General features: G+C 66.8%; 1 protein-coding gene across 1 annotated transcript in view; it reads left to right on the top strand.

Annotated features, from left to right (window-relative positions):
* KMT2D (lysine (K)-specific methyltransferase 2D) overlaps nucleotides 1–20,147 on the top strand; it is a 24,803-nt gene extending 4,656 nt beyond the window's left edge. Inside the window, exons 14-55 of the mRNA XM_010566576.1 lie at nucleotides 372–482; nucleotides 584–688; nucleotides 918–1,099; nucleotides 1,172–1,336; nucleotides 1,458–1,573; nucleotides 1,659–1,706; nucleotides 1,816–2,031; nucleotides 2,122–2,265; nucleotides 2,358–2,474; nucleotides 2,560–2,684; nucleotides 2,797–2,986; nucleotides 3,232–3,306; nucleotides 3,731–3,835; nucleotides 4,007–4,189; nucleotides 4,486–4,570; nucleotides 4,691–4,935; nucleotides 5,237–5,310; nucleotides 5,389–5,439; nucleotides 5,591–7,327; nucleotides 7,602–7,775; nucleotides 7,861–8,009; nucleotides 8,254–10,349; nucleotides 10,452–10,575; nucleotides 10,674–10,761; nucleotides 10,970–11,036; nucleotides 11,181–11,413; nucleotides 11,520–14,588; nucleotides 14,676–14,819; nucleotides 14,894–15,058; nucleotides 15,150–15,306; nucleotides 15,391–15,472; nucleotides 15,551–15,726; nucleotides 16,303–16,451; nucleotides 16,559–16,694; nucleotides 16,777–16,916; nucleotides 17,311–18,481; nucleotides 18,683–18,819; nucleotides 18,958–19,088; nucleotides 19,178–19,463; nucleotides 19,548–19,621; nucleotides 19,746–19,854; nucleotides 19,966–20,147. Of these exons, the coding sequence (XP_010564878.1) occupies nucleotides 372–482; nucleotides 584–688; nucleotides 918–1,099; nucleotides 1,172–1,336; nucleotides 1,458–1,573; nucleotides 1,659–1,706; nucleotides 1,816–2,031; nucleotides 2,122–2,265; nucleotides 2,358–2,474; nucleotides 2,560–2,684; nucleotides 2,797–2,986; nucleotides 3,232–3,306; nucleotides 3,731–3,835; nucleotides 4,007–4,189; nucleotides 4,486–4,570; nucleotides 4,691–4,935; nucleotides 5,237–5,310; nucleotides 5,389–5,439; nucleotides 5,591–7,327; nucleotides 7,602–7,775; nucleotides 7,861–8,009; nucleotides 8,254–10,349; nucleotides 10,452–10,575; nucleotides 10,674–10,761; nucleotides 10,970–11,036; nucleotides 11,181–11,413; nucleotides 11,520–14,588; nucleotides 14,676–14,819; nucleotides 14,894–15,058; nucleotides 15,150–15,306; nucleotides 15,391–15,472; nucleotides 15,551–15,726; nucleotides 16,303–16,451; nucleotides 16,559–16,694; nucleotides 16,777–16,916; nucleotides 17,311–18,481; nucleotides 18,683–18,819; nucleotides 18,958–19,088; nucleotides 19,178–19,463; nucleotides 19,548–19,621; nucleotides 19,746–19,854; nucleotides 19,966–20,058 (13,224 nt within the window). The 3' untranslated portion in view covers nucleotides 20,059–20,147. The remainder of the gene's footprint in view (nucleotides 1–371; nucleotides 483–583; nucleotides 689–917; nucleotides 1,100–1,171; nucleotides 1,337–1,457; nucleotides 1,574–1,658; nucleotides 1,707–1,815; nucleotides 2,032–2,121; nucleotides 2,266–2,357; nucleotides 2,475–2,559; nucleotides 2,685–2,796; nucleotides 2,987–3,231; nucleotides 3,307–3,730; nucleotides 3,836–4,006; nucleotides 4,190–4,485; nucleotides 4,571–4,690; nucleotides 4,936–5,236; nucleotides 5,311–5,388; nucleotides 5,440–5,590; nucleotides 7,328–7,601; nucleotides 7,776–7,860; nucleotides 8,010–8,253; nucleotides 10,350–10,451; nucleotides 10,576–10,673; nucleotides 10,762–10,969; nucleotides 11,037–11,180; nucleotides 11,414–11,519; nucleotides 14,589–14,675; nucleotides 14,820–14,893; nucleotides 15,059–15,149; nucleotides 15,307–15,390; nucleotides 15,473–15,550; nucleotides 15,727–16,302; nucleotides 16,452–16,558; nucleotides 16,695–16,776; nucleotides 16,917–17,310; nucleotides 18,482–18,682; nucleotides 18,820–18,957; nucleotides 19,089–19,177; nucleotides 19,464–19,547; nucleotides 19,622–19,745; nucleotides 19,855–19,965) is intronic.
* Nucleotides 20,148–20,155: the final 8 nt, after the last annotated feature.

Below are 20,155 nucleotides of genomic sequence, written 5' to 3'. Positions count from 1 at the left end.
TGGGGGGCCGGGGGGGGTGGGGTCCCAAGCTGTTAGGTGGCAGGGCTGAGAGCCGAGCGTTTCCCCTATCCCCTTCCCCACCATCCCAGTCCCTCGGAAAGGCTTGGGAGCCCTCGGGGTGGGGGTCCTGGGGGGGAGGTGACTGCCTGGGGCTGTGCTGTGGGTCTGGGGGTTTCACCCTACAGGGATAGGGCTGGTGTGGAGCTGCCCCCCCCCAGGAGGGGCTGGTTTGCAGGCAGGCAGGGGGTCTGCTGCCCCTATGTGTTCCCGTGCCCCCCCGGTTTGGCTCCAGACTGTGGCTGGTGACCCCCCCCAAAACTGCACGGAGAGTGGGAGTCCTCAGTGCTGAGCCCCCCCCACTCTGTTCACAGCTTGCTGACGTGGAGAGCTCACCCAGTAAGGAGGAGGATGAGGACGATGACGACACGATGCAGAACACGGTCGTCCTCTTCTCCAACACCGATAAGTTTGTGCTCATGCAGGTAACCGGGGTGCTGCAGGACAGATGGACAGGACAGACTTCTGTCCCCCATCAGCTCCTGTCGTCCTCCCCCCAACTCTTCTAACAGCCTCTCTCCCCTAGGACATGTGCGTGGTGTGCGGCAGCTTCGGGCGTGGGGCCGAGGGGCACCTCCTCGCCTGCTCCCAGTGCTCCCAGTGCTACCACCCCTACTGTGTCAACAGCAAGGTGAGGGGGAGTGGGACCCCTGGCCCCACGCTGGGTGGGCAGGACCGTGCTGTGCCCCTTGGGGACCCGCACGGCCGAGCCATGTCCCTTGGGGCATTCGCACAAAGTCGTGCCGAGCATGTCCATGTGGTTGTGCCAGGCTCCGGGGTGTCCCCCTGTGGCCATGCCGAGCCCGAGGACCCCCGTGGCTGTGCCCAGAGTTCACATGGTCTCCCCCCCCCATCCCCAGATCACAAAGGTGATGCTGCTGAAGGGCTGGCGCTGTGTGGAATGCATCGTCTGCGAGGTGTGCGGCAAAGCCTCTGATCCCTCCCGGCTCCTGCTCTGCGACGACTGCGATATCAGCTACCACACCTACTGCCTGGACCCCCCCCTGCAGACCGTGCCCAAGGGTGGCTGGAAGTGCAAGTGGTACGTGGGGGGGTGTAAGGGGAGCCCGGGGGGGAACTCGGGGCTGGTGCTGACCCCTTGGGCCCCCCCCAGGTGCGTATGCTGCGTGCAGTGCGGGGCGGCTTCTCCCGGTTTCCACTGCGAGTGGCAGAACAACTACACCCACTGCGCGCCCTGCGCCAGCCTGGTCGTCTGCCCCTTCTGCCGCGAGAAGTACGTGGAGGACGACCTGCTCATCCAGTGCCGGCACTGCGATCGGTGAGCACTGCACCCCCGTGGCATGTACCCCCCGACTCCAGGATGGTGGGGGAGGTGTCTTTGCTCTTGGGTTCCCCAGGGGGGGCTGATGGGGTGCGTGATGGGTCCCCGCTGTCCGCAGGTGGCTGCACGCGGCATGTGACAGCCTTTTCACGGAGGAGGAGGTGGAGCAGGCTGCGGACGAAGGCTTCGACTGCAGTGCCTGCCAGCCCTATGTGGTCAAGCCGGCCGGTGAGTGCCTGGGGTGGGGGGAGCCCACAGGGTTTGGGGGATATTTGGGGGACGTGGGGACTCACCTCCCTGTCTGCTTTTACATCTGCAGTGCCCACGCCGACCGCAGAGATCGCCTCAGTCAAGACCAAGGAGCCAGGTACTTGCAGTGCCATAATTGGTGCCGGGGTCAGTGCCGCAGGCTCCCCAGTGCTGGCCGTGCACCCAGCGCTGGCTTTTATCCCCAACGCTGGTTTTTGTCCCTGCAGAACCCCAGTATTTCCGCTTCGAGGGTGTTTGGCTGACGGAGACGGGGATGGCGGTGCTGCGCAACCTCTCCCTGTCGCCCCTGCACAAGCGGCGGCAGCGCAAGGGCCGGCTGGGCACCCTGAACGGGGACGGGGGGCTGGAGGGGGGCGACCCCCTGGGCCCCGACGACAAGAAGGATGGCGATCTGGACGCTGATGAGCTGCTCAAAGCTGAAGGTACGTTTCCCCGGCGGGCAAGCTGTGTGGGGGTGCAGTGTGGGGGTGCCAGGGGACCCCGCTAACGCGTGTCCCCCCACCTACTGGCAGTGGGTGTTGAGCACATGGAGTGCGAGATCAAGCTGGAGGCTCCGGCTAGCCCTGACCGTGACATCGGGGCTGACGTGGACTCGGGAAAGGGTCTGGAGGACCCGGAGGAGTGCAAAAAGAGGAAGCGCAAGCCGTACCGGCCTGGTGAGTGTCACCTGGGGCTGCCCCCCAGGACCGGAACCACCCCCCCGCAGGCCCCGCTGTGACCCTACATTTTCTTTTCCTCTGCCCACCAGGCATCGGTGGCTTCATGGTGCGGCAGCGCAAGTCTCACACCCGCCTGAAGAAGGTCTCGGCGGTGCTGGCCGAAGTGGGGCGCGAGGGGCTGAGTGCTGAGGGGCACCCAGAAGACGGTAGGGCCCAGCGGCACCCTTCCCTTCCCCTGGGGACAGCCCCAAACTCTTTTGGGGGGAGGTGTTAACGGGGCGGTTGTTGCAGGGGCTCCGGGCGACCTCCCGGCCGAGGGCGGCCTGGATCCGGGCTCGGCAGAAGGGGACGAGAAGAAGAAGCGTCGGGGAAGGAAAAAGAGCAAGTTGGAGGACATGTTCCCCCCCTACCTGCAGGTGGGATGGACGGGGTTGGACAGAGGTGGCCCTGGGGTGGAGGGGGTGGGGACGGACAGAGGGGACACCCCAACAGACACCGTGGCGCTGACGGCAGCTCCCCCTTTGGCAGGAGGCATTTTTCGGGAAGGCGCTGATGGACTTGAGCCGGAAGGCGCTGCTGGCAGCGGGCGGCGTGGGGGACGGGGCTGCCCGCCCCTCCCTGGGCCAGGGTGCTCCGCGACCCAAGGGGGACCCCAGCCTGGCTGGGGTGTTGCAGGGTGCCCCCCCTGACAGGAGGGAGACCCCCATGCACCCCCGAGGTGAGTGGCCAGGATCTGGCCTGGGAACCCAACCCCCCCCCTCCCCTCCCCAGCCGCTGTCCCTGAGAGGGGACACGTGGGGTTAGTGGGGGGTTGTTGGAGGATGCTGAGGGCTGTTGGGGTTGCTGTTGACACCGGGGTGTAGGAGGACGTTGGGGGTTGGCGGGTGACCCCGGGGGCGGTTGGGGGGTACCGGACCCCCTCCCTAAGGCGGCCCAGCCCCACTGAGGCCTGGTGCCCCACAGGGGACGACAGCACCGACGGCAGCGCCACCGCTCCTGACGACGATGGCAAGGACGACGCGAAGGCCGAGGACCTGGGTGAGCCCCGGGGACCCCCCTCGTCCCCCCCCGGCCGTGCTCGTGGGTCGTCGGGTTGTGGGGGACAGACGGAAACCCGAGTCCTCCACGGGGGCCTTCGAGAGGCCGCCTAGAGCGTCTACGACCATAGAGAGGGAACTGCTCTATGGTTGAGGTGGAGGCTCTAGGCAGGGCGGGAAGTGCGGGAGGGGGAACTCTATGGTTTCCCCGAGTGACTCCTCGGCGCTGGTGACCATCGAGTGGCGCCTTAGAGCGCCCCCGCGCGGTGCGGCGCTGTGCGCGGCACTGGGGAAACTCGTATCCCTCTGTAAGGGCTGGGGGTAATGGGGGCTGCCCCATGTAGGCCCCGGGCTTGGGGGGGTCCCCGGCCCTGAGGTGGGGGGGTTCTGGGGTGCTGAGGGTACCTGCTGATTCCTCCTTGCAGGGGCTGATGAGCCAAAGGATTCCCCGGACCCTGGGGATGCTGAGAAACCGGCCACCCCAGGTGAGGGTGCGCTCAGCTCCGACCTCGACAAGATCCCTACGGAAGGTGAGGGCCCCCACCATGTCCCCTTTGTCAGCTGAAGCGAGGAAGATCCCAGGGCCAGGACCCCCCGGGTTTCTTCTTCACCCCCCGGGTTTCTTCTTCATCTCCTGTCAGCATGTGATTTGTACCAAATGCTGCCTGTGATAGTTCAGCTCTCTCTTTTTTCCCCCATAGAGCTGCCCAAAATGGAGAGCAAAGATGTCCAGCAGCTCTTCAAGGACGTTCTGGGCTCAGCGGAGCGTGGGGAGCAGCCCCTGAACTGTGTGGCCGGGGGAATGGAGGCCGGCGGCGCAGGGCAGGACCCCAGCCGGGCACAGCGGCCGTTTCTGCAAGGAGATCTCCAGCTGCCAGGGCAGGGTAGGTAGAGGCGGCGTGGCCCTGAGCCAAGGTGTGGTGATCAGTGCGGAAGAAGGGCAGGACTCACCATCTGCCCTGGGAAAGCCAGAGTTGGGTCTGAACTGTTTGAACAGCAGCAGTGGCTGTGGTACAGGAGGGCACAGGGCTTGGGTCTTCTCTGCTGCTCTGGGGATGAACGTGGAAAGCATTTTGGGAGCAGTGTATGTGGGGGATCTTGTATTGTCTGAGGGCTGCTGGGGCCCCCAGGGTGGGCACAGGCTTGAGGTTCTCTGCAGCCTCTCTCCCTTCCCTCGCAGGGAGCGTTTCCCTGGGTTCACTTTCTGGAGCTGTCTCCTTGGACTCGTATTCGGGTGTCTGCCAGTCCCCGTTCCTCGACAACAGGTACGTGGGTGGCTGGGGGAGCTGGGGCTGGTCTCCTTGAAGGGAGTGAACCCCAGGGTGTTGCAGGACCCGATCTTTCCTCACACCCTGCTGGTCCATGACGCTCTCTCCCCCGTGCAGGGAGCGGAGCGGCTTCTTCAGCCCAGACCACTGCGAGCCTGAGAGCCCCTGGGCCAGCAGCTCAGCCGCTACTACCCCCTCAACACCCACAACGCCTACGACAGAGGGTGAGGGTGACGGGCTGTCCTACAACCAGCGCAGCCTGCAGCGCTGGGAGAAGGATGAGGAGCTGGGCGAGCTCTCCACCATCTCGCCTGTCCTCTACGCCAACATGAACTTCCCCAACCTCAAGCAAGATTATCCAGGTAGGGCTCTGGGGGGGCTGCGGCTGCCCCATTTGGGGTGAGGGCAGGGGGGAACTGGGTGCAGTGGAACACTCCTAGTCCCTGTTCGGAGGGGAGATCCCTTCTGGTCTGGCACAGGCCTCAGCTGCAGGACTGAAGCGCTCGCTGCAGTGATGGTGGGGCGTCTTGGTGCCAGCTCCTGGGCACGGAGTCGTCCCCACGCGTGAAGGAGGACAGTCACCTGCTGAGGGCCTCAGTGGGCTTGTCAGGCATGGCCTAACGTTGTTTTTCTCCTCTTTGTCTGCTCCTACCGGACTCCCAGACTGGTCGAGCCGTTGCAAACAGATCATGAAGCTCTGGAGGAAGGTCCCCGCCACAGACAAAGCCCCCTATTTGGTGAGTGTCAGGGCGTTGTTGGGGAGGGGGGCCTGGGCGCCGGGGGCTGCGAGTCAGCTGGCTTCGTGTTTTTGTTAGCAAAAGGCCAAAGATAACCGGGCGGCTCATCGCATCAACAAGGTGCAGAAGGTATGTGCTGGAGCGGGGAGGTGCCCGGCGGCCCTGGCCCACCCCTGGGGGACGTGGTGTGCCCACCCCTTGCCCCCTTAGCCCCTTTCCCAGCCCGCTGGGAGGGCAGGTGTGGATCCCCGCAGCCCTGACAGCCGGGCTCTCTCTGCAGCAGGCCGAGAGCCAGATCAACAAGCAGACCAAAGGGGAGGGACTGCGCAAGCCGGAGAGGCCCTCGCTGCACCTGCGGATCCCGGTGCCGCCAGGGGCACAGCCTGTCTACATCGGCAGCCCCCCCGCCGCTGGCGAGGGCTTCTTGAAGCCCCCGACGGGTGCCGGAGGGGGGCCGGAGTCTCCCAGTGAGCTCTTCCTCAAGCTCCCACCCCAGTCCCCCGCCCAAGTGCCTTCGCACGACCCCTACGGCGCGGCGCCCGCCTACACGGTGGAGCCCCGCTTCCCCTCACCCCTGGGCCAGAGCCCCACAGCGGGCGCTGCCTTCCAGCCCTTCCCTGGCCAGCCCCAGCCCCAGCCCCTCACCAGCCAGCCCCAGCCCCTCATCGGCCCCCGCACCGTCCCTGGCTCCCAGCCCCCCGACTTCCACCCCACGCCGCCCGGCACCCCCCGGCACCAGCCCGGCACCCCCGACCCTTTCCTGAAGCCCCGGTGTCCCTCCTTGGACAACCTCTCGGTGCCAGGGAGCCCTGGAGCCCGGCCCCCCGAGGCCCTGCTCTCTCCCTTGCCTTTTGGGGAGCAGAAGAAGGGCCTGGAGGTGAAGAAGGAGGAAGGGGGGAGCCTGGGGGTTTGCTCACCCAGCTACACTTCCACCATGGGCTACGGGGACTCCCCGGGCGGCCCCCACCTCTCCGCTGCGGAGTTGAAGGCGGCTGACGTCTTCAAAGCTCCCATGACCCCACGGGTCTCTCAGGTAGAGCCGCAGAGCCCGGGGCTGGGGCACCGGCCCCCTGCCCCCCATCCCCTGGCTCCCTCCCCCCCTGGCCACCCCGATCTCTACCGCCAGTCACCCTACCCGGACCCCTACTCGCAGCCCCCGCTGACGCCCCGGCCGCAGCCCCCCGAGGCCTGCTGCGCCCTCCCACCCCGCTCCCTGCCCTCAGAGCCCTTCTCCCGTGTCCCTGCCAGTCCCCAGTCCCAGTCTAGCTCCCAGTCCCCCCTCACCCCCCGGCCACTCTCTAATGAAGCCTTCTGCCAGTCCCCCGTCACCCCCCGCTTCCAATCCCCAGACCCCTACTCCCAGCCACCCTCCCGGCCCCAGTCCCGGGACCCCTTCACCCCCCTGCACAAACCCCCCCGGCCCCAGATGCCGGAGTCAGGGTTCAAGTCGGTGCCGCTCTCGCATAGCCCAGCAGCTGGCGGGGGTTTTGGGGGTACCCCAGCGGGTGAGCCCCACACCAAGGCACCAGCCGGGCAGCAACCCCCCTTTGCCCGCTCCCCTGGCGCCAGCGTCTTCCCAGGCGGCCAGCCCCCCATGCGCTTCACCTTCCCCCCGGCCGTCTCGGAGCCGCTCAAGGGCTCCCCGTCCCACCAGCCCCACGGGATCAACAGCCATTATGTCCCTGGCAAGCCCCAGAGCTCAGCCTACGCCTCATCCCCTGGCTTCCACCAAGCCAGCAGCCCGCTGGGGCCGGGTGCTGCAGCTGCCGAGACCTACAGCCTCTCGCCCCTCCGGCCCCCCTCAGTGCTGCCGCAGCAGCCCCCAGCTACCCCACAGCAGCAGGACGCCTCTGTCACCTTCCTGCCCCGAGCCACGTTGGGGCCACCGGCTGATAAGAGGGAGGAGACAGCCGTGGGACTCTCGGCACCCCCGAACCGGGACCTGGCAGAGCTGCCTGGCAGCCAGGATGGGGCCCTTGGCACAATGAGCCAGTCGGAGCTGGAGAAGCAGCGGCAGGTGAGGGCTTGCTGTTGGTGAAGCCATGTCTATTTGGGTTTCGGAAGGGATGCAGGGGAGGACCTGGGACCTCTGCAGTCGATGGTGGGGTTGAGCCTGGCTCTGCTTGTGGTTCCTTCCCCGGAGCCATGGAGGGGGCATGGGCACCCAGGATGGGGGGCGTAGATGGGCACAGCCAAAGAGGTCTCCGTGCATGGTTTGTCCCTGGGTCCTGGGACGAGCTGGTCTCACTCCTGTGTCTCCGCTCTTGGTCCTAACACTCACTTCCTCCTAGCGCCAGCGGCTCCGTGAGCTGCTCATCCGCCAGCAGATCCAACGCAACAGTCTGCGGCAGGAGAAGGAGAGCGCAGCGGCGGCTGCCACTTCCTCACCAGCAGGCTGGGCCCCCGAGGCCAGCAGCCAGGCCTTTGAGCTGAGCCGGGGCATGGCTCCCTACCAGCCAGCGCAGGTAGGAGAGCTCAGGGGAACGGCTCTGGTGGGAGGTTGGGGGTGGATGGAGAGGGGTGACGCTGCGTCCTTTTCTCCTCTTCCAGGATAAGGGTTTGCTTGGGACACTGGCCACTGCAGCTGGCGCTGGGAAGCTGCCTGGCTCCGTCATGGTGCAGGCAGCATTTGCGCAGGATGAGCGGCTCTCCCGGCCCCCACCGGCAGCCACGCCATCCACCCTAGACATCAATGGCAGGTGAGCACCCAGCAGCAGGGCGACAGGCTCACCGTGGCCGGTTAGAAATGAGCGGGGCTTCACCCTGGTGGGTTGTATACCCCCCAGGTCCTGCTTGCGGGGATCACCCCGGTGGGACTGGGTGGCTGTGGTTTTGCTGGGTGCCTGGCATGGTCTGAGGGGGTTGGGATCCCCAGGGTGCTGTGCGTGGTGCGTCGGGGCCACGGCAGTGCCAAGCCAGTCCCAACACCATGGTGTGTTGCAGGGCAACGGTGGGGCCCCCCCAGGCCTTCTACCCCCGCGGAGTATTCCCAGCGCCATCCCAGCAGCAGCACCTCTGGCAGCAGCAGCAGCAGCAGCAACAACAAGCAACCGCAGCCCTGCGGCTCCCTGTCACCTCCCGCTTCGCCCCACCGGCTGCCGGCACCCCCGTGGGTGGCCTGGGCACCCGCCTACCGGCACCTGCTGAGACGGTGCCCGCCTCACCGGCTGCCCTGGGTGCCCCCTTCATCGAGCTCCGGCACAACGTGCAGAAGGGACCCGGAGGGGTCGTGGGCTCCCCCTTCGCCCCCCAGGCACCTCGGCCCCGCTTTTTCCTGCCTGGGGAGGAGGGTACCCCCCAGGCCCTCTGCACCCCCGTCGTGCCTATGCAGGCACTCCCTGCCCCGGCACTGCAACCTCAGAAGATGTCGGTGCCGCTGCCGCCCGCCTCCCCACAGGGAGCCGAGATGAGCAACAGCCACCACCAGCCTCACACCAAAGCGGCCGCCCCACCGGCGCTTTCAGCCCCCAGCCTGGAGCTGCAGCACGTCCCCCCGCGCCCGCTGTCCTCTGGCTCTGCTCTCCGCCCTGAGGGTCCCAAGGATGGCCCCGCGCCGGACCCTGCACCAGCTCCGACCCCAGGGAAGAGCCACCTGAGCCTGGAGGGGGGACGTCTGCCCTGCGAGGTGCCAGTGGAGCCTGATTTGGATGACGACTTTGGCTCCCACAAAGACCTGGAAGATGACGATGATTTGGCCAACCTCAGCCTGGATCCGGATGTGGCTAAAGGGGATGATGACTTGGACAACCTGGACAGCCTGGAGACAGCGGACCCCCACCTCGACGACCTGCTGAATGGTGATGAGTTTGACCTGCTGGCCTACACTGACCCCGAGCTGGACACCGGTGACAAGAAGGACATCTTCAACGAGCATCTCCGCCTGGTAGAGTCGGCCAACGAGAAAGCTGAGCGCGAAGCCCAGCTCAAGACGGAGCCACCAGCGCCCACCTTGAAGCTCCCTGACCCTGGGGATGGCAAAGACACGGCCCCATCCATGGAGGATCGGGATGTGCCCAAGGAAGGGCTGGTGCCTGGGGTGGGCTTAGGACCTGCTCCCTGCCCGACGGGCGCCACGCTGGCATCTGACCCGGCTTTCAAGGCACAGGGCGCGGAGGCGAAGACGGGCTCACTGCCTGCCGATGTCAAGCCCAAGCTGGAGGATGGCTGCCTGAAGACCTCTCCCTGCCAGTTCACTGCCAGCGGTCCCGAGCGGCTCCCGGTCCCTGTCAAGTCGGAAGCCCTGCAGGGCACAGATAAGATCTCTGCCTCGCTGGGGCTGAGCCTCAAATCCAGCCAGACCCTCCTGAGCCCCGGGGCTGGCCCGGCTCGTCTCAGCTTGACTCACTTCGCTAACAGCAGCCATGCCGGCGTCCCCGTGCCGGAGAAGGATCCCTACGCTGGCCCTGGCCGTGGGCTGGGCCCTGCCCAGTTAGGCAGCCAGAGCAACCCCTTGCTGGAGAAGTTTGAGCTGGACGGTGGAGCCCTGGGCCTGGGCAGCGCCCGGCACTCACCAGCCGACGACCTGGACAAGATGGAGAGCTCGCTGGTGGCCAGTGAGCTGCCCCTGCTCATCGAGGACCTGCTGGAGCATGAGAAGAAGGAGCTGCAAAAGAAGCAGCAGATGTCAGCCCACCTGCCTCGGGGCACCCCCCACCTCCCGGCCCCGGGGCACCCCATGCTGCACACAGCGGCAGCCGGGCAGCCCCCCGAGGGGCAACCGCCCCGCCTGGGTGCCCCACAGCCACCCCTTCAGCTGGGACTGGTGACCAGGCCACCGCTGATGCCACCGCAGCCCCCCCGGCTCGGCGCACCCCAGCAGGGCCCAGCGTTGACCTCCCATATGGGCATGGGCCCTGGGCAGCCCCACGTGCTGGCGGCCCCCCACAGCGTGCAGATGGCCCTGGCGCAGCCGCAGCAGAGCCAGCAGCAGGTGTTGGTGCAGAAGCCAATGGCCGGGGTGCAACCACCCACCCTGGGCCTGAAGCCCCCCCAGCTCGTCATGCAACAGCAGTTGGCCAACAGCTTCTTCCCAGACACAGGTAGGGGCTGCAAGTGGTTGTTTTTGGGGGGTGTGGGGCCCTTTTGGCTGGGGGACATAAGGCTGAATGTGCTGTGGCACTGTCTGCTGAATCTTTTGGCAGACCTGGACAAGTTTGCGGCCGAGGACATTGTGGACCCCATTGCCAAGGCCAAGATGGTGGCACTGAAGGGCATCAAGAAGGTGATGGCTCAGGGCAGCATCGGGGTGGCCCCGGGCATGAACAGGTAAGGGGGCACGGCAGGCAGTGGGGCATGGCCTGGGGCGGGCAGGGTGCCTTGGCTCTGGCTCATCCCTCATGTCTGCATGTGTCCCCCCCCCAAAGGCAACAGGTTTCCCTGCTGGCCCAGCGGCTCTCAGGGGGCCCGGCGGTCTCCGAGATACAGAATCACTTGCTGGCAGGGAGCGGGCAGGTGAGTGGGGTGTCCAGGGGAGTGGACAGGGGTCCCCTTGGGGCTGCCTGGCTTGGTGCTCGGGACCCTGCCAGGCAGGAGCTGCTCTGGCCAGTGGGTTTGCGGTTCCCTGGGGAGGTGGGGACTGTGGAGAGGGGACAGGAGGGCACCGGGGGGAGGGCACATGGCACAGCATGGCATATGTCCCTAATGCTCCCTTCTCTGCCAGGAGCGGAGTGGCACCGACCCGACCCAGGCTCGCCCCAACCCACCCACCTTCGCGCAGGGCGTCATCAGTGAGTACTAATGCAGCGAGGGGGCTGGGGTAGCGCTGGCCAGGTCTCATCCTGCCCACACAGGCTGGGCTGAGCAGGACCGTGGCCAGGCTCACTCCGGAGCTGGGATCCCTGCTGATCCAAGCTCTCTCCCTGCTCCCGCAGACGAGGCCGACCAGCGGCAGTACGAGGAGTGGCTCTTCCACACGCAGCAGCTCCTGCAGATGCAGCTGAAGGTGCTGGAGGAGCAGATCGGAGCGCACCGCAAGTCACGCAAAGCCCTTTGTGCAAAGCAGCGCACTGCCAAGAAAGCCGGGCGGGAATTCCCTGAGGCCGATGCAGAGAAGCTGAAGCTGGTGACGGAGCAGCAGAGCAAAATCCAGAAGCAGCTGGACCAGGTAGGACCCTGCACACGGGTGGGCGCCCCGTCCCTGGTGGAAAGGTGCCCTCCCCGGCACTAATGTCATGCCATTCCTGGTGCTAACGCCCCACCGTCCCTGGCAGGTGCGGAAGCAGCAAAAGGAGCACACCAACCTCATGGCCGAGTACCGCAACAAGCAGCAGCAACACCAGCACCAGGCCTCGGCTGTCATGGCCCTGAGCCCCTCGCAGAGCCCCCGTCTCATGTCCAAGCTCCCCGGGCAGCTGCTGTCGGCGCACGGCATCCAGCAGCCGGCGGGGGCCGTGGTGGGCACGCAAGGCCTCGGCCAGCAGCCGGGGCAGCCCGGGGGGCTGCGCCTGCCCCAGGGCAGCGTGTCCATGACCGTGCAGCAGGGCCTGTCCTTCATGGGCCAGCAAGCCGTGGGGAACACCCCAGTGCCCGGCACCTCCAATGCCTTCTTCGCCGGGAACCCCGCGCTCCGTGGGCTGGCCGCTGACAGCCGCCTGATGCAGGAGAGGCAGCTCCAGAGAATGCAGCTGGCCCAGAAACTGCAGCAGCAGAACATGCTGGGACAAGTGTCACTGCAGCAGCAGCAGCCGGGCATGATGGGACAGGCGTCAATGCAGCAACAGGGCGTGATGGGACAGGCGTCGATGCAGCAGCCGGGTGTGATGGGACAGGCGTCGATGCAGCAGCCGGGTGTGATGGGACAGGCATCCATGCAGCAGCCAGGTGTCATGGCCCAAGCGTCGATGCAGCAACAGGGTGTGATGGGACAGGCATCCATGCAGCAGCCAGGTGTGATGGGACAGGCATCCATGCAGCAACAGGGCGTCATGGGTCAGGCGTCGATGCAGCAGCCAGGTGTCATGGGACAGACCTCGATGCAGCCGCAGGGCATCATGGCACAGACGTCAATGCAACAGCCGAGTGTCATGGGACAAGCTTCAATGCAACAACCGGGTGTTATGGCACAGACATCGATGCAGCAGCCGGGTGTGATGGGACAAGCGTCCATGCAACAGCCAGGCGTCATGGGACAAGCCTCGATGCAGCAGCCCGGCGTCATGGCGCAGACATCAATGCAGCAGCCCGGCGTGATGGGCCAAGGCTCGATGCAGCCGGCAACCATGGTGGGGCAGCCCAGCCTGCTGGGGCAGCAGCAGCCGGCACCGGCCCCACAGCCAGGCGCAGTGGGGCAGCCCATGGTGCCGAAGCAGCCGGGGCTGATGGGCAGCCAGCAAAGCCTGCTGGTGCAGCAGCTCTCGCCCCAGCAGCAGCCAGGCTTGCTGGGCCATGCGCAGGCGCCGGGGCTGCAGCATCAGGCGGTGCTGGGCCACCCACCGCCCCAGCGCCAGGTCCTTCTGGCCCCCCACCAGCAGCGGGTGCTGGGCTCACCCCAGCTGGCACCGCAGACTCCAGGGATGCTGGGCCACCGGCTTGTGCTGTCCCAGCAGCTGGGGCAGTCCGGGGCGCTCCTGCCCCCCCGGCAGCAGCAGCAACAGCAGCAGCAGAACTCGGCGGCCGCCCAGCCGGGCCTCCTGGGGCTGGGCCAGGGACAGCCCTCGATCCAGCACTTTCCGCAGCACGGGGCGGTGGGCCAGGCCCCCTCTGTGCTGCACCTGAGTCAGGGAATGCAGCCGGCCCCAGCGGTCCTGGCTGCCAAGGACCAGCCTGGAGGGGTGGACAGCAGCACCCTGCCTGCTGAGGGCAGCGAGAGCGGGGGGCAGCTGCATGGGGGTCCCCAGGAACAGCAGGGAGCCCTCAACCCCCCGGGGCTGGGTGGCCCGGATCCCCCAGCCCCCAAGCACCAGGCTGAGCTGGGGCAGGGCCAGCAGCTCCTCTTGGCCTCCCCGCAGCCGGGCGTCCTGGGCTCGCAGCCAGCGCTGAGGGCAGCCCCCGTGCAGCCGGGCACCCTGCTCGCTCCGCCGCTGCAGAGCCCTGGGGCTGCCCGCCCCGAGCTGTCCCAGCAGCACGGGGATGCCACCGGGGCGGCGGAGCCGTCGCTGGGCTGCGGGACGGGCCAGGCGCAGGGCATGGTGCTGCCACAGGCGCCGCGGCCTGCAGAGCAGCCAGGCAAGGGGCCGTCGGGCTCGCTGCAGGGCCAGCCGCAGCCCCCGCGGCTCCAGAGCCCCGGGCAGCACAAAGCAGGGCCGGCGGTGCCATCGCCAGGCACGGCCACGCTCCCGCCGGGTCTCCTGGGGCAGGTGCCGGGGCCAATGATGGGCCAGATCCGGGCACAGCTCCAAGGTGTCCTGGCCAAGAACCCGCAGCTGCGGCACCTGACACCCCAACAGCAGCAGCAGCTCCAGGCCCTCCTGGTGCAGCGGCACCAACAGAGCCTGCTGCAGCAGAGCCAGGCGCTCCGGCCCCCCGGCCCCTTCCCCGGGCAGTCCCCAGACTACGGCTCCCCAGCCCCTGCAGCCCGCCAGCCCCCTCGCCCGCTGGGGCCCCTCTTCCAGCCGCGGCCGGGCGCCCCGGCAGAGGCACAGGCCGGCTTTGCCACTGAGCAGGGCCGGGTGCTGCCGGGGCAGCCCCCCCAGCAGCCCCTGGCCGAGCTGGTGCAAGCAGCCCTGGCTGCCCGCGGCCCCCAGCCCAGCCTCGTCCGGCTCCCCACACCACCGACCCCCTCGCCCTTGGGCTGCACGCCCCAGCACCTGGCTAGCCCCGAGCAGAGCCCCCAAGAGCCAAAGAAGACATCGCCGGGGGTCCCGGCCTCGGTCCCCAGCCCCGCAGCGCCCACGGAACCGGGGCTGGCACCCACACCGAGTGGCACCCTACCCGACGCAGCACATGGCCCCTGGGACCCTGAGGCACCTGGTGCGAACCCAGTCGACCCCAGTGAGACCCACATCAACGGGGCTGTGCCGGAAGGAGCCTCTATGGCAGGCGAGCCCCCCCAGGTGTTGGTGAAGCAGGAGCCGAAGGAGGAGGCAGCGGCGGCACAGTGTGAGCTGGATGGAGACGAGGTGGCGAAACCGGAGGCCAGCGGGGACCCTGGGGCCGGTCAAGCCAACAGTCTGCTAGCACCAGGCAGCCGCTCCGAGGCCGGGCACCTCCTGCTGCAGAAGCTGCTGCGGGCCAAGAACGTGCAGCTCTCGGCGCAGAGTCCAGGCGAGCTCAACGGACACACGGAAAGCCGGGGTGCCGGGATGGAGCCGCGGCCGCAGCCGGTGCTGCTGGGCCGGGAGGTGAGTGGGGTGCTGCGGGGTGGGACGGGGGGTGGTGGCCATGGGGCTGTGCTCAGCATCGCTCCCACTTCCCTCCTCTCTCCCCAGGACCCCTCCATCGCCAGGAAGCCGGTGGCTACCAAGCCCAAGCGGGTGCAGAAGGGCAATGAGCGGGTCCCAGCCTCCCGCAAGAAGCTGCGGAAGGATGAGGGGCTGCGCCCCAGCGAGGCTCTCATGAAGCAGCTGAAACAGGTATGGCTCAGGCTGGGGGCATGGCGGGGGGGCTGCCTTGGGCCCCTGCCCCCTCCTCACCGCTCTGCCCTCAGGAGCTGTCGCTGCTGCCGCTGACGGAGCCGACCATCATGGCCAACTTCAGCCTCTTCGCACCCTTCGGCAGCAGCCCCATCAACGGAAAGAGCCAGCTGCGGGGTGCGTTCGGCAGCGCCGTGCTCGACAGCGTGCCCGACTATTACTCCCAGCTACTCACCAAGGTGAGGGGGGGGTTGTTCCCCTGTCATCCCCTGTCCCTGATCCGGGGATCCCAGGCCACCCCGCTGTGCTCACCCCACTGTCTCCCCCCAGAACAACCTCAGCAACCCACCCACACCACCCTCCTCGCTGCCCCCCACGCCGCCCCCCTCCGTGCAGCAGAAGATGGTGAACGGCGTCACAGCCCCTGAGGAGCTGGGCGAACAGCCCAAAGATGCCGACCCGGCCCGCGAGCCCCATAGCCAGAAAGGTGAGTGTAGCTGGCACAAGGGTGGCACAGAGTCCCTGCTGCCACTTGTCACCCCCCTGTGACACCCATCCCTTCCCCACACAGACACACCGGCTGTGGAGGTGAAGAGCCTGGACCTGCTGGCAGCTCTGCCCACCCCTCCCCACAACCAGACCGAGGATGTCAGGTGAACTACCAGCCACGGTGACCCCCCCGCCCCGGGTGCCACCAGCCCTTGCGGCCTGTGACACCTCCTTCCCTGCAGGATGGAGAGTGACGATGAGAGCGACTCCCCCGACAGCATCGTCCCTGCCTCGTCCCCTGAGAGCGTCCTGGGCGAGGAGCTGCTTCGCTTTCCCCTGCTCAGCGAGGCCAAGCCAGAGCTGGAGGAGCGTGTGCTGTCCCCCATCATCCCCATCATCCCCCGGGCCAGTATCCCAGGTGGGCTGTGCTGGGGGGGGACACATATGGACCAGGCAGGGGCAAGGCAGGGCAGGAGGGAACTGTGGTGCACGTGGACCAGGCAGGAGGGGGTCGGTGGGGCACATAGATCAGGCGGGAGGGGGTCCATGGGGCATAGAGACCAGGCGGGGGTAAGGTAGGGCAGGGTGGGGGTCTGCAGGGAGCATAAATCGGGTAGGAAGGGGTCTGTGCAGTATATGGATGGGGTAGGAGGGGGGTTCCTGGATGTGTGGGCTGGTAGGGGTGTGGTGGGGCAGGGGAAGGGTCCTTGGGGAGCGTGGGCTGAGGGGAAGAGGTCTGTGGGGTATACTGTGTTTGGGCAGCAGAGCCTTGAGTACGGCCCCTTGTGTCAGGGCTGGCCTGTTCCTGGGGGTCCCCTAGCTGCACCCCGAGGGTTTCCCATCTCTGCTGGGTGCAATCTGTCCCTGTCACCGGACCCTAGTCTCTGTCCCATGCAAGGTGATGGATTCCCAGCAGCGTTTCTGCAGGGGTCCGGGGTGGCTGTTGGTGGGGCTAGTACTGTGCGGCTCTGACCCCCACCTCTCTCCATGCCAGTGTTCCCCGACACAAAGCCCTACGAGGCCGTGGAGCCCTTTGGGGCCCCCCCCGGGAAGGTGGGGGCGGCAGGCCCAGGTGCCCCGTGGGAGAAGGGCAAGAGCAGCGAGGTCTCAGTCATGCTAACGGTGTCCGCAGCAGCTGCCAAGGTGAGTAAGGGGACATGGGGAGCGGGTGAGACCCTTGGGAGTCCTGGCAGTGACCCCTCATGGTGGCTTCTGGGGCCCTGGATCCATCCCGTCCTCCTCTCACCCAGAACCTCAATGGGGTGATGGTGGCCATGGCTGAGCTGCTGAGCGTGAAGATCCCCACCTCCTACGAGGTGCTGTTCCCAGATGGCCCCATGCGAGCAGCTGTGGTCGAGGCCAAGAAGGTGGAGACAGACATGTCTGGTGAGAGTCTGCTTTGTCCCCGCGGGCTCCCCCGTCTCCCTGGGCTGGGCATGCTGTGACAGGCTGTCTCTGTCTCTTGCAGGGGTGCTTGGTGGCAAGGAGAAGGCGGCACTGGCCGGGAAGGTGCCAGACAGCAGCTCCGAGTGGCTGAAGCAGTTTGATGCGGTGCTGCCGGGGTACAGCCTCAAGGGCGAGCTGGACCTCCTGACGCTGCTCAGACAGGTTAGTGGGGTGTGGGGGTCCCCCCGGGGCTGTAACCCTGGGAGAGGGGTACTGGGGTACCTGTAAGGCTGTGGCTATGTGGGGTGCAGGAGCGGGCCCTTCGGGACCAAGTGTGACCATGTGGAGAGGTACATGGGGGTCCCTGTAGGTACCCCCATGATTGTAGGGTTCTGCAGGGGGGTTTCTGAGGGACCAGGCTCCTCCGTGGTGTTGAGTCTTCCAGGACTGCCTGGAAGGGGTTGGGGGGAGGTCCTTGCTGGTCTGGGAGGGTGGTGGGGTGCATTAGGGTCCCTGTAGATCCAAGGACCCTTCACCGTGATGCGCAGGGAGGTTGGGGGTCCCCATCCCTATCCCTGGGATGCTCTGACCCGTGTCCCCCCTCCCCATGCCGTAGGAGAGCCCTGTGCCCGAGAAGACCCTGCACCACTGTTACGTCAACAACGTCTCCAACCTGGATGTGCGGCAGCTCTCCGTCATGCCCCAGGAACCCTCACCCCCCCTGTCCCCCTCTGTCCCTTCCCCATCCAGCCCTGCTGAGGCTGCCAGGGTCCCTGACCCCGAGGCAGCCCACGAGGCAGCCCCAGCCCCCCTGTCACCCCTGCCGCCGGCCCCCTCACCAGCCCCCCAGGAGGAAGGGGCCACGGCCCCCCACTCACCACCCCGCTTCAAGCCGCGTTCACGGCCGCCGGAGGACGGGGACGAAGCACGGCCCCGGCTGAAGAAGTGGAAGGGAGTGCGGTGGAAACGGCTGCGCTTCCTCGTCACCATCCAGAAAGGGGGGGCCAAGCGGGATGGTGACAAGGAGATCGCGGAGTTCATCGACAAGCTCGGCACCACCCTGCGCCCCGAAAAGGTGCCCCGGGACCTGCGCAAGTGCTGCTTCTGCCACGAGGAGGGTGACGGGGCCACGGACGGGCCAGCCCGCCTGCTCAACCTTGACCTCGATCTCTGGGTCCACCTGAACTGCGCCCTGTGGTCCACAGAGGTCTATGAGACTCAGGGGGGGGCCCTGATCAATGTGGAGGTGGCCCTGCACCGTGGGCTGCTCACCAAGTGCTCCCTATGCCAGAAAACCGGCGCCACCAACAGCTGCAACCGCATCCGCTGCCCCAGCGTCTACCACTTCGCCTGCGCCATCCGCGCCAAGTGCATGTTCTTCAAGGACAAGACCATGCTGTGCCCCTTGCACAAGCTGAAGGGCCCCTGCGAGCAGGAGCTGAGCAGCTTCACCGTCTTCCGACGCGTCTACATCGAACGGGATGAGGTGAAGCAGATCGCCAGCATCATCCAGCGTGGCGAGCGGCTCCACATGTTCCGCGTGGGAGGGCTGGTCTTCCATGCCATCGGGCAGCTCCTGCCGCACCAGATGGCCGACTTCCACAGTGTCACGGCCCTCTACCCCGTGGGCTACGAGGCCACGCGTATCTACTGGAGCCTGCGGACCAACAACCGCCGCTGCTGCTACCGCTGCACCATCTGCGAGAACAACGGCCGCCCCGAGTTTGTCGTGCAAGTCATCGAGCAGGGCCTGGAGGATCTGGTCTTCTCTGATTCCTCGCCGCAAGGTAAGGCGCAATCAGGAGCTGCAGGTGTCAGGCCGCTGCTTTCCTCCATCCCCTGTCCTGCTGATGGCCGAGCTGCACCAGGACAGGGTGGTCAGCGCGACGGGAGATTCCGGGGTGGCTTGAACTGGCGGGGTCTGCACTGGGGGTCAGCTTGGCAGCTCGGAGCAGGTCCTTGGCTCCAACCCTCCCTTCTCTCTGCAGCTGTCTGGAACCGGATCATCGAGCCAGTGGCGATGATGAGGAAGGAAGCTGACATGCTGCGACTCTTCCCCGAGTACCTGAAGGGCGAGGAGCTCTTTGGCCTCACGGTGCATGCAGTGCTGCGCATCGCCGAGTCGGTAGGTCTTGGGGACGGGTCTCTTCTTCACACCGGGGGTCAACCCCGCTGGGACAGGGACCAGTGGCTGTGCTGGTGGGGCCGGGGCAGCCACGGTGCTGCTGCTCAACCTATGGCCCCTCGGCTCCCTCCTCGGCAGCTGCCCGGCGTCGAGAGCTGCCAGAACTACCTGTTCCGCTACGGTCGCCATCCGCTGATGGAGCTGCCGCTGATGATCAACCCCACTGGGTGTGCCCGCTCCGAGCCCAAGATCCTCACCCACTACAAGCGGTAAGCGGGGCTGGGATCCACCGGGAGAGCCAGGATCCCTGGGGATCCCTCAGCTCTGACCCCATCTTGCCCTCCCCCTCCGCTGGCAGGCCCCACACCCTGAACAGCACAAGCATGTCCAAGGCCTACCAGAGCACGTTCACGGGTGAGACCAACACGCCCTACAGCAAACAGTTTGTGCACTCCAAGTCCTCCCAGTACCGGCGCCTGAAGACGGAATGGAAGAACAACGTATACCTGGCGCGGTCCCGCATCCAGGGGCTGGGGCTCTACGCGGCCAAGGACATCGAGAAGCACACCATGGTCATTGAGTACATTGGCACCATCATCCGCAACGAGGTGGCTAACCGGCGGGAGAAGATCTATGAGGAGCAGGTGGGGCTCCAGTGGGACATTGGGGGCTCTGGTGGGATGAGGGGGGGGCTCGGTGCAGCCACTGACACCCTCTTCTGCCCCCAGAACCGTGGCATCTACATGTTCCGCATCAACAACGAGCACGTCATTGACGCCACGCTGACAGGGGGCCCAGCCAGGTGAGCACGGGGGGATTTGGGGTGGTGGGACCTCCCCAGAGGGAGCGGCGACAGTCTACCTGTCCTGCCCCCCTCCCTCCCGGGTGGGCGCTGACCCCCACACTTCTCTGCCCCCGCCGCCCAGGTATATCAACCATTCGTGTGCCCCGAACTGCGTGGCCGAAGTCGTGACCTTTGACAAGGAGGACAAGATCATCATTATCTCCAGCCGGCGCATCCCCAAGGGGGAGGAGGTCAGGCGGGGGGGCACAGGGCAGCTGTGGAGGGGCTGGGGGGGGCCGGGGGCGGCAGGGCCAGGCTCCGTGCTGTGCCGTGCCGTGGGTGACTCCCTGCTCCCCCCCCAGCTCACCTACGACTACCAGTTCGACTTCGAGGACGATCAGCACAAGATCCCCTGCCACTGTGGAGCCTGGAACTGCCGAAAGTGGATGAACTAGCTGGGGAAAAAAGGGGCTGGGGGCCATGGCCCCCGCCTCGGAGACCTCGCCAAGACCCGCCGGGGCTGCGGGAGGTGCCAGGGCGGCCGGGCAGGCG

This window comes from Haliaeetus leucocephalus, unplaced genomic scaffold (genome assembly GCF_000737465.1).
Source record: "Haliaeetus leucocephalus isolate CR32 unplaced genomic scaffold, Haliaeetus_leucocephalus-4.0 Scaffold214, whole genome shotgun sequence".
Taxonomy (NCBI): Eukaryota; Metazoa; Chordata; class Aves; order Accipitriformes; family Accipitridae; genus Haliaeetus; species Haliaeetus leucocephalus.
This window is presented reverse-complemented; position numbering and strand designations above follow the sequence as displayed.